The sequence below is a fragment of the Strix aluco genome, chromosome 5, assembly GCF_031877795.1.
Source record: "Strix aluco isolate bStrAlu1 chromosome 5, bStrAlu1.hap1, whole genome shotgun sequence".
Classification (NCBI taxonomy): domain Eukaryota; kingdom Metazoa; phylum Chordata; class Aves; order Strigiformes; family Strigidae; genus Strix; species Strix aluco.
This window is the reverse complement of record NC_133935.1, coordinates 56,007,886-56,027,814: the sequence shown is the minus strand read 5'-3', so window position 1 is coordinate 56,027,814 and position 19,929 is coordinate 56,007,886. Positions and strand designations below refer to the sequence as shown.

At 40.3% G+C, this 19,929-nt stretch overlaps 1 protein-coding gene across 2 annotated transcripts in view; it reads left to right on the top strand.

Annotated features, from left to right (window-relative positions):
- PDZRN4 (PDZ domain containing ring finger 4) overlaps positions 1-19,281 on the top strand; it is a 265,494-nt gene extending 246,213 nt beyond the window's left edge. For both annotated transcript variants that reach the window (XM_074825465.1, XM_074825466.1), the window contains 5 exons: positions 83-181; positions 2,407-2,469; positions 6,657-6,758; positions 10,148-10,264; positions 17,003-19,281. In XM_074825465.1, coding sequence (XP_074681566.1) covers positions 83-181; positions 2,407-2,469; positions 6,657-6,758; positions 10,148-10,264; positions 17,003-18,529 — 1,908 coding nt within the window. In that variant the 3' untranslated portion in view covers positions 18,530-19,281. The remainder of the gene's footprint in view (positions 1-82; positions 182-2,406; positions 2,470-6,656; positions 6,759-10,147; positions 10,265-17,002) is intronic.
- Positions 19,282-19,929: the final 648 nt, after the last annotated feature.

Sequence of the window (19,929 nt, the reverse complement as noted above, 5' to 3'; positions counted from 1 at the left end):
GTGGCTTGGTGCTCCCTTGTGCTACACGATTTTTTCTACCATTGGCAAAAGCCACCATACAAGCATGCATGTTTTCTTGTAGGAGGTGGAGCTGTGCCGCATTAGCAGCCAGGAGAAGCTGGGGCTGACTGTTTGTTACAGAACTGATGATGAGGAGGACACGGGGATCTATGTCAGCGAGGTAAGGACATGGCAATGGGGAGGAGCATGGGAGATGCTTGTGGTGGGGGGCTGAAAGTGCCAGAGAATGTAAGAGCTAGTGCTCTGAGACCAGAGTGCAGAAGTGTCGGCCATCAGCCAGCACGTGTCACTTTCAATTCATTTGGATTATCAAATTAAATTATGTTGCCCAACTAGTGTAATTATTACTAGTGAGCTTCTTTAATGTGAATGTTTTTAACTACAACATTATAATTAGGGAAATACAAAGCAGGCTGAGCATGGTCTGAATTTTGAAAGAAATCTGCCCTTACGATGGAAATCAGGCAGTTTTTAAGGAGAAAAGCACCTTCTCCACACCCTGCTTGCATTCTGCCCCTGACACAGCCTTGGTAATTATAACAGCGGATATTCATTATTTTATTATCTGTGGGTTTGTCACAGTTGTGGTACACACAAGCATACCACAGGTGGGTGGAGAGAGTGACTTGGAAGAGGAATATGTCAGGAAGACTAATAATATTTTTTTGCCAGACAAAAATTAGAATACTGAATACTGAGATGGGATGAACCCTCAGGTTTTCATTGGCTTCACCAGGAAAAGATGGCGTCCACCAAAAATCACAGGGTGTTAGTGTTTCACAGGGTCAGTCCACAAGACTTCCAGGAACACTAGTTCCCTTTGAGTCTCCAGCCATTCAAAGAGGGTTGTTTTTCTGGAGAAAGCAGAACTCTTGTGAGTCCAAGGTCACTGGTGATTTTCCTGTGTGAACTGTGTTCCCAATTTGTTGCTTTTGTGACATGTTGTACCAAATACGGACATTAGGAAAAGGTTCTTCAATGAGAGGGTGGTTGGTCACTGGAACAGGCTTCCCAGGGAAGTGGTTACGGCGACAAGCCTGTCAGAGTTCAAGGAGCATCTGGGCAATGCTCTTAGTCATATGGTTTAGTTTTAGATAGTCCTGCAAGGAGCAGGGAATTGGACTCAATGAACCTTATAGGTCCCTTCCAACTTGAGATACTCTATCATTCTGTGATTCTAAATTCTGAGTGAAGCTCATGGACAGAGAGGATCAATAGAGAGAATTCTCCTACATATCAGTGAACAGGGATGAAGGTAAGATTGCACATTTGCAGGCCAGCAGCAATGTCAAAGAAGCTGAAAAGCACGGCATTGGAACAAGAGTGAGGAATTAATACAAAACTACCAAAGAATAAGTCTTCCATCAGTTGTATAAGCGCTGCTGTTAAAGTCTTATTGACCTTGTGAGGACAAAGAAAGTGCAGGAATCTCTTAATACACTCCAGGATTATATCTGAAATGTGCTGGTTTTCCTACATGATAGGAATTTCTCAGACCTTTTAAAGTGAATGTAATTGTATTGTCTTTTGTAGTTGATTAAGCACTTCAGAATCATTTTTTCTTTCTATGACAATGCATAAGAAGAAAATAATATCTAACAGCTGTAGAGGATGTAACCTGCAAACCAAATGCTCAACTCAAATGCTTGGTTTGAAAAAATAGCTTATGGCATGACGAGGCAAAATAAGTGATTTAAGATAACCATCAAGTGAAAGGTGATAGATCGAATTGCCCTGCAATGAATAGTAGATCATTGCTCAGGGATGAGCTATAGTGACTTTGATAAACTGTTAATGGAACCCTAAACATCTATTTAGGTTAAACTAACTTAAAATTAACTGACTCAGACCAGGAATGATATACAGTACCTGTGAGTGATCTACAGAATATAGATCCTTTGGGGTTTTTTTGCTGTTTTCTCACGAGCTGCAAAATTCCAGAGGAAATAACAGATTGATAACTGAGATAATAATTTAATAGTAAATGTTTCCATGAAAGAAAAATAAACCTGCTCTTTTCCCAAAGACAGACCCATTTGTATAGAGGTATCAACTGCTGCGGAAGCACCCCAGTCCATAGTGAACTTCCAGAACTCTGTCATTAATTCTTAGTGCTCTGACAGCTGAAGGTTAATGCCTGATGGTGGCATAGGAAAGTATTAATCTGAAAATCATATGCTTCCAACCCTTTCTGTCTTTAGGCTTTTATCTGAAACAAGTTTATACGATTATTTTAAGAACTTGAGTTCATATGACTAAAGGAAATTTCAGATTGCCTTTGTATAGAGTAAAAATGGTACTTTTTCAAATTGTGCAGTTGTGCAGCTGTTGTCATTTCCAGTAAAAATGTTTCCATGTTCACTTACTGGATATCTTCCTGTGCAGGTTGATCCAAACAGCATTGCTGCCAGAGATGGCCGGATCCGTGAAGGAGACCGCATTTTGCAAGTATGTGACAATAGACTCTTCCTTAAACTCTTTCTTCAGACAAACACACAGTGCCGTCTTCTCTGTGGACTGTTAATGAGGGAAGGTAGTTCTCTTTATTACTGTGATCGATGAGAAAATCCATGTCTGTCTGTTTTTTAACACAATAGCTGGGAGCTAGAGTGCATGTACTGAAAAATGAGAATGACAAACTCGTTCTGGCTCATGCCCTTATGTCTCATGTCTTTTTTTGCCATATTTATTAGTAAATCTCATTTCCACTATGTTCATCTTGGAGTCAAATTCTAGACAGGGATCCTGCAGACATAAATGTGGGCGGCAGAAACTTGCTGATCATTCACCAATCACATAAATTTGGATAAAACTCACTTGTACTGAGCACAGGTGATAAGAGTTTTCATACAAAAAAATGTGCCGTTAGTGAAGGATGATCTTGAACTTACTTGAGGAGGGGGTTCGTTAGGCTTTTGTTAATATTTTCTTTCCTTCACTAATAAAACATTGCTTTTCTGAGTTCTTTTCTAATTCACCTCGGCTTTTTTTTCCACCTTTCATTTCAATTGATCTAATCATTTAAAGACCTGCCCCAAAGACAGGTTTGTGTGATACAGCATAGCCCCTGTGGGTGAGGGTTGACAGCTGCTGGCTCTGGAGGAGGGCAGTGTACCTGTACAGAGAGGGAAGTAGCTAAAATGACAATTGGGTTTCCATTTTCAGCTGGCAATGAATAGTGCATTTTTTGCCCCAGTGAGAAAATCACAAAACAGCTACCAAAAATCAGTAGACTGGAAAGTCTTTGCTGTATTGTAGCATTTTAGTTCTGGTTCTCAGTTGATTTCCCTTGTATTTTGACCTTTTTTTGCTGAAGCCCCAGAAGTAGACACTTTTCTGTAACAGGTTCCACAACTGCCCTTCATTAATTTGGGCACGTGAGCTTTCAGGTTGTCTCAAGATCAGCCTGTTCCTTCCCTCCAGTCTTCTCATTTCTGCAGGAAATGTCTTTGCTGGAACATGTACCTCTATCTCTTACCCTGGTATCAGCTTTGAGAGTCTAGCTAACACAACAGGATCTACAAGCTGCCTTACCAAAGTGGCCCATCTTTTGGAGAAGAAATAATAAGTTACATTTTAATGTCAGGGCTCACCTGGGGGCTGCTGGTTTATTCTCTGTTTGTTTGAGAATGTGAAAATGTTCCCCCCTCAGAAGACACAGACAGGTGGTGTTTCCCCCTCAGAAGACACAGACACCATGGGGTGAGATCAGTGAGTTCCTTGGTGGTACCTGGAGTTACAGGACCACATCATGGGGTGTGGCTAGGTGTGGAAAAGTCAGTGCACTGCCTTCTGCATCTTTCTATAAAATACTTACTGAAGAAAGAAAACAAGTTATAATAATATTTTTAACTTTCAAAAATCAGAAAAAAAAAAAAACAAACTAGTTTATTTGACCGAGTAGAACAACTTTCATTCCTATTCTATGCATTTCAAAATAAGCAAATAGAGGGTAGGTCCATTTTCTGCTTCTTTCTTGCTTTCTAAAATTTCTGGGTGGAGAGCCAACAGCAGTTCAGGCAAACGTTCTCCAGTTCCTAATAAAATTCATTTCAATTTTGAGTAAAGACTCCAGGAGCAAGAGAAAAGCATAGGTAATTCTGCCGTCCTTTTGTAGACTGGAGCATTACTTTAATGTCAGTGTTGATATATAGCTATGAGTTTGATCATTAAAATTAACACCCAGAGAGTTATGTGGGGTTTACTTTCATATCTGAAAACACATTGACCCTCTATCTACTGTTATTGATGAGATAACTCAGAGAAATAGAAGGTGACAGTGCCATTACGGGGAGATTACACTGAGCCTGGGAGAGAGCAGGATCCTTGAGCGTGGGGGCATTTTCTGTGGATGGTGGATGACATTGGTTAAGTCTGGGAGGGATGCTCTGTTTTTTGTGTTTCTCACAAAATTACAGCAGATTTCCTCATGTTTTTGAGGCTGAAACTGTCCACTTCTCATTCTCAGAAACCTGTCTCGTCACCTTCCCAGTCTCCTTAAGCATCTGAGAACAGCCTGAGTATTTTACATGAAATATTACAAAGTCAAGGGAAAGGTTTTATGAGGACAGTCCTAGTAAGACTTGCCTAAACTTCTGCTATTTTTAGCTGTGAACCTTCAGGCTGACAAGTGCTGTCCATGGGGGTAAGATGCTGTGGGGCAGGCTGAAGTCCTGCTCATCCCCCATGATGGTGCAGCTGGTGTGGGATGGGCATCTCCAGGCTGTGTGGGGCCAGGAGGTGGGCAGTTGCTCAGCTGATAGGAATCGCCAGAGTAGCCACTGCAGCTGGGAGTGTCTAGCACAAGCTGGAGATCTGCTTCTGCACCTCTGTGGCTGCATCTCCGCTTTTCAGGTTAGGGCAGCTCTGTGTTACATAATGGTTGTCTGGTCTCCCACAGACCGCAGCTATCCCTTCATGCAAGCTTTGAAAGGTCTCAGACATTTTACTTATTGCTGATTAGATAATCAGGATACACTGGGGTTTTCTTTGACCTGAATTAAAGCTGTGGTTTGAGTCAAGACTTTCAGGCTAAACATATGTGCAGAAATGCAACTTTCACTTTACTTTTTACCAGCAAGTTCTCATTACTTTGAAATCAAGCCCTTATGAGATTTTATTTCCCCCAAATATTAAGATCCTTCTGTCTTGTATGACGCGCGGAAACAGACTCTACAACTTGGAGAGAGTTATAAAGCACGTATGTTTATTCTGGCGCTGGGGTGCAAGGGGATTTCTCCACAAAGCTTGCACACCAACAGCACATTTTACCAGAAATTTATAGAGTGTGGATATACATATTCAGAGTCACACAATACAAACATATATATGTATTAGTAAGGTGGAGTTAGTTCAAAAGGTTTGCATCAGCAGTTTATGTTATCTTTGCGCCTGCTCATTGCCTCCTGGTAGTCATCCTCGGGGGTCTTCTGGAGGAAGGCTCACAGATTTCCTCACCTTGTACTTTTCACCCCATTCCTCGGAGCATGCGCAGATTCTCCTAACTAATTTCTCAAACAACAAGAGTGATCCCAACCGGTTTACTCCCTCTATCTTATCTAAAAGCACTAGCATACTAGTTTCTACTGTCCATACATGGCTATCTGTACTCTGTAAAGACTTAGCTTGTTAGAACACATCTGCTCCCCAAGGACATGTCTCTTGTTTTTGACAAACACAGTAGTCCTTGGTAAGTTTCCACAGAACAGTCAGGGCAAGCAGGATTATTAAGCAATATTCAGAAATCATTATAAGTTGCTATAAGTAAATAAGTTGCAAAGCAGGTGATCATTTCCCTGTATCATGCACTTTTGTTTTCACCCATTTTCAAATAGACCAAGTGTGGTCTTTTGTTGCTACAATGAGAATAATCTGCCTCTTGTTCTGTGAATTAGACAGAAACAAATACACATGGAAAATAAGATTTCTGTTTGATTCCCTCAATAAAATGTTTTAGACAATGCAGAGTGTGTTTGTTACCATGCAGTCATGTACGAGGCTGTTTCAATGAGGTGACAGAATAGGAGAAGAGTAACGAAAAAAGCACATTCTCGTTGAAGAACCACTTTTATTTTTATTATCCCCTTGTAAGGGGGATACATATGTTTTGTGTGGTTCTGGATACTAAGCTGTCCACACAAATATGAAATGATTAAATGGAGCAGCAATAAGCAGTGGCCTGTGAGCATTGCCTGGTGAGAGATAATACTGTAGCTCTCTAATTGGCTCTCTACCAGCATACAGTGTGACTGATTTCAGCTGTAGCATTACCAGTCTTGCTTCCACCAGCACTATTATCTCAGAGTGACACTTCCATTACTCTGAACGGAGAAAGATGAACGTCACCTGTCAGGGGCTGGTTAATTGTGTTGCTAGATGTATGTTACCAGGGCACAGGCTGGACATTTATGAACATAACTGCTTCCTCTGATGTCCGCCATCCTTCAACGATCGATACCGCTCTTACAGTAAGCGCATAATTGAGTGAAGGCACTTACCACTGAGGGGCTGAAGATGAGCCCATTGCGCAAGTTTCATTGTCCATACATTCAGCTCAAATGAGCTGATATCTGCCCTTTATTGTGTGTTGCTTTGTGGAAATAGAAACTAATGTGCCACTTTCATTTGTTTTCTAGATAAATGGCCAAGATGTCCAGAATCGGGAAGAGGCAGTGGCATTGCTCTCCAGTGAAGAATGCAAGAAAATTGTGTTGCTGGTTGCAAGACCAGAGATGCAGGTTAGACTAAAGAGATGCTCTGAGCCAGAACCCGGGTTATACCGTACATTCACTGTCACTGTAAGTGATGAACTGCAGAGAAATAGGAATGACAGAGTTCCTGACAAAAGGAGGGACCAGATAATTGCAGAGCTTTGACCCTGTTTAGCCAACAGAGAAAATAACATGATATTACTAGGGCTTTTTTTCCCCAAACTAAGCAATTCCTTTCCAGCAGACAGAGTAAGCAGACATAAAAATAAAGCTGACAGCACTAATATGATATTCATAAACTATGAGGTGGAACTTGAAAACTATGTGTTACTCATTACATGACTCTTGTTTGTTTTGAGGATAAATTTCCCATACTTACCTCAGTCATTTATATGAACTTACACAAAGCTGGTCATTGGTGATGGCTCTTTTTATCCTGTGCACTTATAAGCAGGCATGTAAACTGTTCATTTATGTGCCAGTTGTGGAATTTTCACTACAGTACTGTTCAGCAAACCTGGATCTAATTGTTTTCAAAGCACCCTGGTCACAAAAACCTGCTTGTACATTACAAATTATGTCTTGGGAGGTGCATTTTCAAAAGCTTTTAGAAACATTTCTGTGGTTTTAAAAATAAAATTATGCCAATGCCAAGAATCTTGCCATGCCAAGAATTTTTCATATCATTGATGTTAGGTTGATCATCAGACTAAAGGAGAGGTAGAGTGGAAGAAGAGTACTGTTTGTACTTCCCTTTATATTCTGTTTAGAGGCCATTGCAGAGCAAAAAGACATTATATTGTCACTGTTCTCTCCATCTGCCAACAATTCAGAGTTGGTTATATTGCCATTTGTCTCTCATACTATTGATCTGATATTCTCAGTCTCACTAGCTGTGTACTCTGTATAAATTAAATTGAGTAAGTGTAATTCAGTGCCACTTGGAATCTCTACTTGAATACAGTAGTTGTAAAAGATTCACAATTTCAGCATTCATTCCCTTCATGTTTTCCAGGAATCTAAACAATTCCCATAAAACTAATGACAGTACAGCAGAAAAAGTCATGCATCAGTTTATATTGCAAAATTGTTGCCCTCACTGGAAGTTGCAGAAGTTTTGAAAGAGTTTTTTTTTTATATTATTCTTACTATTTTTCAATAAGATTTTGTTTTTCAGTAGGGAGCACAAACCCACCCACTTATAAAATTCATGCTCTGTGTTTGTTTAGACTGGTCAACATGAAACAGTTACATCAATATGAGATAAGGAATTATTTAGCTATACCACTATAACTTCCCATCTGAATGCTCTTTCCAAATTATAGAAGTGTGTTTTGGTTTGGGTTGGGGCTTTGGTGTTGAATTTTGTTTAATTTATGTGTTTTGTGAACATATTCATACAAAAGTGAAGAAAAAGCCATAGTATGTCAGCAATCAGGCTGTCGACAAACTGATTTCCGCTAGTAGTGTTTCTTTGACTCTGGTAAAAGACAGCAGGATTAAGCAGGATTTTATTTCTAGATAGAAAATGGTAATGGAAGTATTGCAATCTTGAAGGGTGAGTGCTGAGCACATTCATTCGGTAACAGGGACAAAAACCTTCTCTGACCATTTATTTGCGCAGTGAATACCAATGAATAATTAAGTTTTGAAACAGAATGCCGGAGGAGCGCACAACCTTTTTAATATGTAAACAAATGGCATAGGTATGTGCATTCACGTGTGTATGTGCACACAGAGTTATGTAGTGCACATGTATACTAAGCCATATATTATTTTTATTCTAAAAGTTGTAGCATAACATAAGCATTCCCATTAGTTAGGTACTGGGTCTTCCACAATCGAAGCAGCAGATTTGCCCAAGTGAGATTCATCTTTTGTCCTCCAGATTTGTTAATCTCTGCAATTTCCTCAAATGAGGGAAGTTCAACTGCATCCTTTATGGTGGAGGAAGGCTATGTTTATGTTTTTCTTTTGGGGAAAAAAGCAAACAAGACAAGTAAACAAAACTAGTGGCCAGTACCAGATGGTTCAGAGAATGGCTTGAAAGTCCCACTAAGGACAAATGTAAAAATTACATCCTTAAGAAAAAAAGCCTACTTCTAATCCCAAAATGTTAAAGGCTGACTTTGCCAAGGGAAATGGTGAAAGGCTTGTTTCTTATAAGAGGAAAGAGTTCATTGGCATGGGCAAAAACACATCAGAGTTTGTGAAGGAAACAATTGTTTCCTGACAGTATACATCTAGAAGTACCACAGAGCATCAATCATTCCTTGTGTAGCTTTGAACCACTACTTGCTAGTTTGGTGTAACTTTTCTGAATGGCATCTGTGGCCAGAGCTCTCCTGGCTTTGAGGCAGTGGTACTTCTGCTGTAGGTGTTGGCCCATGTTACATTGCTCTTGCTGTCTTGGGACATGAATAGTTGGTACTCTTGTAATTGTCTAATGCTGAGACTTTTACCTTTTGTCATCTTTTTGTCACCTTCTTCCTCTGGTTCCTTCACCAGTGACAAAACAATAAGTGTTTTCGTCTGCTATGAGCTCGTCATTATAGCCAGGAGTGCCACTGACCAATATTTTCCTTTACAACACAGCATGCCATCTGGCAAGGGACTACAGATACAAATGGATGTGTGCCACATGCACAGATGTGCACAATGAACAAAATGGGAAGAATGCCGTTTTGGGCTGGGGTGCCTGTTTTATCAGTTTAGAAAGATGTGAAGGGAGTAAAGGGGGTGTGGGAAGAGGATACACTCACTTGACAGAAAACATAGCATCCCTTCCTGTCTTTCTGCAACACTGTCTTCACCAAATGTCAAAGTATTGTTTTACACTTGAGGAAAACAACAAACAAACAGATAAGCCTTGCTTCCAGGCACACTGCAAGAACAAAAATAACCTCCCTGTCACTGTCCTCTGTTTGTTTACCTGGAAGATCAATGGGAAAATGGTGACAGAAACGCAACATAAGGTTTCTATTGAGGTGGTGGCAGCAGGGCACAACACTGGGATGGAGGTTGTGGAGGAAAGAATCCAGTTGCCTCCTGGCCCTATTAGTAGCATTGCCGCTCTTTCAGTGCGGGGGCTCTCGGCAGTAATGAACATGACAGCTTCAGGATTATGCGCTGCGCCTTTCATACCTTTTGAAAGGAAATAATATCTGTGCTGTGCAGTCTCCTTCATTATGAGAGAAAATCAGTCATACTGTTTCAAGAAAGGATAAAAGGCATGAGTCCCATTTTTTATCCTTTTTTTTCTTCTTCTCTTTTTGAGACGTGAACTCCTACCGCCTGGCTTTCTGAAGAGAATCATTAGGATAAAAAGAACTAGTCAAGCATTGCCATTTGGGTTTACCCTGTTTTAGCATGTGTCCTTGCTAACATAATATAATGTGCTAATGTATTCTTTGCAGCTGGAGGAAGGGTGGCTGGATGATGAAAGGAGTGAATTCTTAGAGGACTTAAACTTGGAAATGTTGGAAGAGCAGCATAATGAAGCAATGCAGTACACAGCCAATGAGGCGGAGCAGGTAGGGCTGCTAGTAAACCTATAATTTGAAATTTTGCTAAGTATACTTTTTTATTAATAGAGAACAACATGGTACACTGTAAAATGGGGTCAAAGGCTTTGATGGAATTCTGTCTCTAAAATGCTGTGAACTCTGGCACACTGTAGGTAAGGAAAAGGAGAACAATAGATGCTTAGGCCCAGTATGACAAGTTAGCAAACAATTTAGGAGGCTGTGAAAAGTGCAGATTTCTCATTTTCTCTGAACTCTTGGGATAATATTGCTTTCCTTCTTTAATTCTAAAGTGTTTGGAGTTTATGTTGTTATATTTTATGTCAATTTTTTTTTTTTATGAATTGTATCATTGTAGCACCTAGAGCTCCGAGCTGGGATAGGTGCCCCTCTTGTTGTATGCATGAAAGGTATGAGCCATCCCTTGTGCCACAGAGCTTGCAAAACAAGATGGAAAAGGTGTTTAAAATAAACAACAGGTGTTTTGGTAATACAAGTGTATTTTTCTTATACCAGCAGCGCACAGCTCAGCATTTGTTTTGTTAATGGAGACAAATAAGCATATTGTTACCATAATCTCAGCTTGCTGCTGTCCCGACTTTTACCTGCCCATATGTGCTGCAAGTGGTGTGACTGTGGCAAAGATGCATGTGCACTCCCAGCCATACAGTTTCATTAAGGGGTGGGTCTTCTCAGTTGTACTTTATTGTGGAAGACGTAAGTGACCTTATCCACTCCCAGATCAGATGATCTGTCAGCATGCACACCTGTGTGGAGCCAAAGAAATAAAATCCAACTTCATCTTCTGGCTTCTGCATATATGCAGCTGGGGAGAAACTGTTTTTCTACCCACAGAAATTTGCGAGCTACAATTTTTTCCCCATTCTGAATTGCTTGAAAGCAAAGCCCAAGGCATTTTTATTTGAAGTGAAGGAGAAAGACTGTGAGAACTCTCCTTCTGGAAACCAGGGAGCTTATTTGGCTAACAGGAGACCTGTCTTCAAGTACCTCACCACCTGGTCACACTGGGGGCCTGAACATGCATCTAGACAGTTCCCTCCTCACCTCCCCTTGCATCTAGACAGTTCCCTCCTCACCTCCCCTCCAGCCTTGATGCTGGGCTATTAACTAGGTGATAGCTCCTGTTAAAGCTATTCACTGTATATAAATGAAATATTCATTGGGGTAGAGACACTGACAGAATAATTAAGTCAATTACCTGGAATACGATAGATCAGATTACACATCCTTGATCTTATAAGCATTTAGTTATTTACATAAAGTGGAGTAACTCCAGGATCAGAGGTGAAGGGAGCCTGGCAACAGGATTTACAGTGGCCTTTTAGCTATCACCCTCTTTTCCAGGCCATGAGCCAAGCCTCAGTTTCCCAGGTTACATGTGCTAACTACTGCATGACTAGCTACTTTGAAATGATATTTGGCATCTTGTTTATTTTTTTAACTACAGATTTTATCTTCCAGTCAGAAAGAACACTTGTTCTTCACAAAGCAATTTCCTTTGCACAGTGACATTTTCATGCAAACCCCCACTTCTAGTCAAAATTCATGAGCAGGTCTATCTACAAACTCCTACTAGCCCCTCACATGACATGTTGAGACCTCTGAAATCACTTCACAGTTGTCACCTTCCACTCCCAAGTTCTTGTCAAGAACTGAATTTCACTGAATTTGGATTGCAGATAGTGTTAATAATTGAACAGTGGTGTTCTGTGAAGTGATTTCGCAGAACCCATTGAGACTGTTTATTCCCCACTGGGATCTTATATAAGGATAATTTTTTTCCCTCTATTGAGATTTTATATTACTGTAGAAGAGAGCTACACTTGAAAAAATTATGGTCGCTTGTGCTCTGTTGGTGTCTGACATTGGGTTGCTTGAAGTAATTGTAGGACAACCAGATATTTCTTTGCCCTTCTGATGAGTAATCGAATCAACCAAATGCAGCTTGGTGTGTAATGGAGCATCAGTAATTTGTGACAGCTGCTGTATCTCTAGACTCTATATAGTGACTCAGCAAGTTGGAAAACTGGTTCTTTACTCCTTGTTAGGCTAGGAAACCTAGCAGTTTCCTGAGGTGAATCACATAATCCATCAGAGTGATGAAACTGCTCTCGTTGCAGCTGCCAGTGGCCAAGCTGAGTATCTTCAAGTCCCCAGCTGGCCAAGGAGATTTCACTCCAATGCCAGCCTTGGTTTTTGTGAACTAAAGCACAGTCCTCTGGCATAATGAATCTTGCAAGCTGCAGGAATGAATACACACTATGGCAGAATATCCTTCCAAATATGAGTCTGTTTTTCAGAATGCCATTTTAACAGTTAGTGTGAACTGTCACGGAAAAATTTCATACAGTTCATAACTGAAGAATCAAGTAGATAGTCATGTGTTTTCTGTATGTTTTTGAGCCACTCTATAGAATTCGGTCAAGAATTGTATCTTCTCTGTATAGTCCAATAAACCTTGAGGAAAGATGTAATTCTCCATATTTTATAACTCATTGTATTCCTTCCCCTTTACAACATCACAGTTCATTGTGCAGCAGAGATAACTTTCAAAAGAATACCATACATTTGTCATGCAGAAATTCTTATCGATATCATGAAATATATAAAAACCTATTAAGAAGAGAAAGAATTGGATACAAATTTCATTCTAGTTCATCCAGAGCTGAAATGCAGTGAAAATATCTGGGGGAAATTCTTTTTTGAGAGAGGCCTGTTTTAAAAGAACAGCACTGTTTGCAGAAGGGCATTTTCCCTTTTAGTGCACCACTGAAATCAATCCCAGTCTTCCCTTGTGGCTGGAGTACCTCGCAGTTAGCCTGCTACTCAAGATTCCTCTCACTGTGGTCAGTCTCCCTCTCACTGACAGAGACTGACAGGAGAGCCCAGTGGCTATGTTTATTAAAACCTTCTACTGAATCTCACTGCCTTCAAACTTTAGTAGCAGTCTGGGTTTTGAGTGCAAATATACATCATAAATTGTAAAATGAGAATAAAACTGGCTGAATTCCTGCAATATTAGCCATTTTAGAGGCATCAATGCTTGCTGGAGCTGAAATGCAGAATCTTTTGAGGTTCATTTATTGCTTGATTGTACACACTGCCAGGTTCACCTTCTCATTATTTGAGTTCTCACTGCAAAGATGAGGCCTAAGGAGCCTTTTGGTATTTCAAACAGAAGTAATTGTAGATGAGATTGACAACATGTTTGAAAACAAACACTTAGTTTGGAATAGGTAATAGATAACACTGACAAAAGCAGTGCACTGACAATTGGAGACTATCTCTTGTTTTTGAGAAGGGACTTAACCTGGAATTAGGCTTGCTACCTTTCAAAATAAAATAATCTCATGTTGTAAAAGACTGCTCAGTCTGCACATGTTAGGAGATCTGTCAAGCATGAGAAATCCAGGACAGAAATGCCAGGGGCTACCTTACTTGAGTCACAGTGAATTTTTTAAAAAAATATATCTCAAAAACATGCAGTACAATAAATATCTGTATTACTTTCCATTTTGTTAATTGGACTAGCTGCAAGTATCCACATACTGAGGAAGAATTGAATGTGATATGGATGTCTGCTTTAGAAGAATCTGATTGTACAGGCACTTGTTTCTTCCTGACAGGGAGGGGAACCCAAAGTGACTACCTGACATTCAGGTGCCTGTACTATAGACACTTACATTTGGACAAATCAATCCCACCTGTCTGATTTCTGTTAAACTGGAAAGATGGGGTTTGCTTTGTTTACATCTTGTGTATGTGTGTGTTAATTATGGATAGTGTCACTTGAATGGATGCCAATGTGTTATATGCACTCAGTCTAAATCAAGTGGAAGTTGAAGAAGCAAAGTTTAAACTGTTGATAAAAGTGGCATGGAAAACAAGAGCCACTAATTCTGAAAGTGTTGTTTGCATGGACCCAAACTGTAAAGTCTGTTTCCAACAGATTTTTTCAGAAGTGCTCAAATACATCTTTGGTGGTGTGACACCATACTGGAGACATCAGAGAAAGCATCATGGAGCTCAGCTCCTGTAAGCTGTATAACTGTGCTAACACATCATGGATAAGTCACCCTTTCTGAGGGGTTAAGATGGGTTTAATCATATGAATGCAAATTGTGGTATGTCACTCACCCTCGGGGTTAGAGAGCAGATCCCGGCTCTCCTCATTTGCTAGTGTGAATGGAGCCCGATGTTTGGGACAGGCACCCAAATTCCTGACTTTTCTGCAGCACGGCCCTCCCAGTGTCTGGTGGAGCTCTTCTGCCTTGTGTCAGTAGTTAAATATTTTCCAGAGCAGTAAGAAACATGGGTTGCACAGTGCAGTGCCCGGGGTGCAGTGTAGGCGACCCTGACTGGAGTCACTTCTCTGCTGAAAGGTTTGGGGGCAGAGGAGGGGAATACACGATGGAGCAGGTCTAAAGCAGGTGAGAGAAGAGACCAGAAGAGCTTATGTGGCAGCACTCACTTGGAGAAGGTAAACTAGAAAAATACAAAATAAAACCTAAATCTCCAGCATTCCTGGTGAATAACCTGGCCACTTGGCTGGTTGGGGTTCTCTTCTTTCTGGTTACTCTTGGTTTTCATGAAGAATTCTCTAGACATTGGGTTTTTCTCTGTGCAATATGACATTTTGGAACTCTTAAAAAAACAGGTGATGTGGAAAAACCTTGCATTCCCATCACTTCTCTAGCTACTCCTGAAAATGGAACTAAAGTGTTGCAGCCACTTTGGAAAAATGTAGCAAGGGCCTTAATAAAAAATCTTCCAATATACTTTATACACCTTCACAACAATGCATAAGCTGAGGAAAGAAAGAATAGATAAATTAGAATTATGGAACAATTCTACAATATCATTTAGCGTGTTATTGGCACTACTCTTCATATTGCTACTTTCTGTGACAAGATAACCTTTTTTAAGTGGATAAGTAGAAAGATCTGAAGAGGATCTCAGATAGGGAAAATATGTACCACTGAATTTTTAAAACTTACAGAATTTTCATGAAAGTCTGCCTTTGTCCCTTGCAGTTTCAAAATCTAGTTTCAAGAAAATTTTGACCCTACAACATCAAGAAACATTGAACCTTTGCATGATCCTTTGAATAACACTGAATGCAATTCTGTCCCATGATGTTTAAATTCAAGGGGAGAGCTTCTCCACATTTAGGGAGAGTGAAAGATAGTAATTGGCACATTGCTGGTGTGGCTGCCAAAGCTAGATAACAATTATATATTTATTGTGCATTTTGTTATCAACTGCAGATTGTATGTGCAAAAAACCTATGCCATGATTTTAAAAATATTTTCTTTGCAGGTCTTGTCTGACAACAAATTGCTAAAACATCTTCTCAGGAATTTTTAACTGCTCTGTCACAGACACTGAATTCTCCTGGTGTTGTGTTTCTTTCAATATTTATTTTATTCCACTATTACATTGCATTTGGGGGGTGGAGGTTACTTTTGTTTTTCTGACACTAGGCCATTATTTTTTCCTAACAATTGAAGAAAGGAAACCAGATGAAGGGTGTGTGATCATGAGGTGCACATGGAGAGAGCAGAAAGGATGAGACAGGAGACACATTTTCATCTTGTTTTACTGTCTGTCAAAGCAGAGAAAAAGGGAATTATGACAGTGGCTTCTTTGAGTTTGTTTCTTTTCACTGGGTGTGCTGTACCTTTTTTTTTCCGTTGGTTATTACTACCATTATACATAATTATGCAATTATACCCCCTAAAGGAGAAACAGTGTTTGGTTGGTACTATGTATGCTTAGATATTTGGCAAACAGGCCATATAAATTGCACTCTGCATGATTCTTTGCTTGTCCAGTTTGAAAAATAAAAAATGTCTGTCTCTTCAGAGAGGTATTATCTCACATTCTTTGAGAATATAAATAGGTTAGGTGCAATGAGTGGAGTGTGAATTAAAAAGCAACAGCCTAAAAGCTTGACATTATGTCCATGGTGAGCACTCAGTGTTGTTCTACACTTAATGGTAAAATGCTGGTTTTATTTCTAAGGAACGTGAACTCTAGCTATGCAACAAAAATGTTCTCCAGGGATGCAATGGAGAGCAGTCTACTTAAGCAAAATCCTAGAATTCAGAATGAACAGTCTTTCAGAAAAAGACTACTGAAGGCAGGAAGTGTTGAGAGAGGGCTGTAGAGGGTGTAGTGAAACAGGCTAGCCTTCTGTAGGCTTCAACCCTGCTTGTCTCCGTGGAGCTAACAAAGAGTTCATTGGTTAAAGAAAAAAAAGATAGTCTTTTTACATCCTCTTAGATTGTACTAGTCATTGTTTGATTAGCTGCTTGCTCTATTTTTTTGAAGTTATACCAGTACTGAAGCTTTTTCCCAAGTTTGAGAAGATTTCAGCTCCATCAATCTCTGGCCATAATCCAGAATCAAAAAGAGTGCACCATCTGGTGATCGTTATCTTTAAGCACTGCAGAGAGATGGCTTAGCTAGAGAGGGAAATATTTCTTTCTGGACTTTAGAAGATATGTCACTAGTGGTGCAATTCATCTACTTCACTCGGTATGGCCACCCGAGCACGAGTCTCAGAAATGTTTAAAAGCTATGAACAGTAGGATTGCTGTTTAGTGATCTGTTTTAATTCAGTTTAAATCCGATCCCAGCTGTTTAAGCAAAACAGAGCTGGAAAATATTCTCATGTAATATGGTCTGCATTAGATAGTCATTTTGGTTTGCTCATTTTTTTAGCCAAAGAAACATGAAGAGGAGGATGGCACTACAGACACTGCAACCTCATCGTCCAACAATCATGAGAAGGACAGTGGAGTGGGACCTACAGATGAAAGTCTGCGTAATGATGAGAGCTCGGAGCAAGAAAATGCACCTGAGGAGCAGAACAGCACTACTCTGCAGAGCAAAAGAGAGCTGGGCCACAGCCAAGATACATTAGGAAGTGTTGAGCTCCAGTGCAATGAAAGCTTTGTGTCTGGGGAATACATTGAATCTGATTTCATAGGAAACCCAGAGGAGGAATGTGAAAGGTTTCGGCAGCTGTTGGAATTGAAGTGCAAGATTCGAAACCATGGGGACTATGACCTGTATTACTCAAGAAGCATGATAGAGTGCAACAGAAGAGAGCAAGATGGAGTGGAGCATGAGCTGCAGCTACTCAATGAGGAACTGAGAAACATTGAACTTGAATGTCAGAATATTATGCAAGCTCACCGGCTCCAAAAGGTGAGGGATCAGTATGGAGACATTTGGGCTTTACATGATGAAGGGTTCAGGAATTATAACACCAGCATAGATGTACAAAGAGGCAAACTGGATGACATCATGGAGCACCCTGAGAAGTCTGACAAGGACAGCTCCAGCGCCTACAACACAGCCGAAAGTTGCAGGAGCACTCCGCTGACAGTGGAGCGATCCCCTGATAACTCTCTCCAGAGAATGATCAGCATAACCAACAGGAAAAACCTGAGGAGCACAATCGTGGCTAATCAGTCATCCCCAGGACAAAGCAACAGGGAGACAACCTCAACCAAAACCAAACCCACTGAGCAAAACAGTGCTGCTGAGAATGCAGTGTTGGCTTCAGAAAGCAGTAAATTCACAGACCAGGAAAAGCAGAGCAGCGAGCACATTCCCTACCTGTCTCCATATCACAGCTCTTCTTACAGGTACGGGAATATACCTGCTCATGCAAAGCATTATCAAAGCTATATGCAGCTGATCCAGCAGAAGTCTGCTGTGGAGTACGCCCAAAGCCAGCTCAGCCTGGTGAGCATGTGCAAAGACTCGCAGAAGTGTGCAGAGCCCAAGATGGAATGGAAAGTGAAAATAAGGAGTGATGGGACGAGGTACATCACAAAGAGACCAGTTCGAGACAGAATCCTAAAGGAACGTGCCTTAAAAATTAAAGAGGAGCGCAGTGGGATGACGACAGATGATGATACAATGAGTGAGATGAAGATGGGTCGCTACTGGAGCAAAGAAGAGCGGAAGCAGCATTTGGTGCGAGCTAAGGAGCAGAGGAGGAGGCGAGAGTTTATGATGAGGAGCAGGCTGGAGTGTCTTAAGGAAAGTCCGCAGAGTGGCAGCGAGGGCAAAAAGGAAATTAACATCATTGAACTGAGTCACAAAAAGATGATGAAAAAGAGAAACAAGAAAATCTTGGACAACTGGATGACAATCCAAGAACTGATGACACACGGTGCTAAATCTCCAGATGGCACAAGAGTGCACAATGCCTTTTTATCAGTTACTACTGTATGAACGCAACTTCTTTCAGAGAGTATACTACCAGTTTAGGTAGAGTACGATTGCCTCGTTCAATGTGGCATTTTTATATATTTTGTGACTGTTTATAGTTTGACCTTTTTTGTAAGCAAAAGTACCTGGTAATTTTTCATTTGTTTTTCATATAACGGTACCTTCTTTGGCAGTCTTTCTTTATCCTGCAATATATTCATATTATTCATTTGTAGAAAAAAAAAAAAAAAAAGAAAAAGAAAAGCAAAACAAAAAAAGTGGAGAAGCCAATTAATTTCTTAACCTAATACATATCCTGTAAGTTAAGATCTGGATTTATTTCTCTAGTTCTCTTTTTTCTACTTTAGTAACAATACAATACCAAAACAAAATGCTTTATACTGTATCCTTGGCTTAACAAGTTTTAAAGTTTTACATCTTAGATTGCATCTGTTTATAAATCATATGCCACATCCCATCATATAGATAAGAATGACATTTTTCCAACTACATTGTACAGTACATTTAATCTGTAAATTGCAATTGTATTTGTCCAAGTAAAGTGTAGGTGGGCAATTCTCCTGTGTTATGTAGTGGCATTGGCCATGTAGCTGGGCAGTATGTGATAATTGTGAAGATGGAAGAGAAATAAATTATTGCTTATCTTTAAGAAAAAAAAAAAAGTCAAGAGTTCTCTGATTTAAATTGAGCCTTTAATGGGTGAGTCATTTCACTATGCATGATATTTACAGCATACAGAGATTTCAAGAACACAAGACACAATTCCATAGACTAGTTCTTATGAATCAGCTTTTCATTTTGCAGACCATGTAGGAGTGATTGGGTCTTTCTGGCTTTTTCTTACCTGCGATTATTAGTTGATTGAATGATTCGTTGATATATTACCATGTTGTGTGCTGTCAGATAATTACTGTGGGTCCTTTCCCTGGCTGAGCCTGCTACTTGTTCTATACATACAAAACATAAACAGAGCACATCACAGAATCACAGAATCGTCTAGGTTGGAAAAGACCTTGAAGATCATCCAGTCCAATCCTTAACCTAACATTGACAGTTCCCAACTACACCATATCCCTAAGCGCTATGTCGACCCTAGTCTAAAACACCTCCAGGGATGGGGACTCCACCACCTCCCTGGGCAGCCCATTCCAACGCCTAACTACCCATTCTGTAAAGAAATGCTTCCTAATATCTAGCCTAAACCTTCCCTGGAGCAACTTGAGGCCATTACCTCTTGTCCTATCACTTGTTACTTGGTTAAAGAGACTCATCCCCAGTTCTCTGCAACCTCCTTTCAGGTAGTTGTAGAGGGTGATGAGGTCTCCCCTCAGCCTCCTCTTCTCCAGACTAAACAACCCCAGTTCCCTCAGCCACTTCTCCTAACTTTGAGCCAAGTCTTGTGC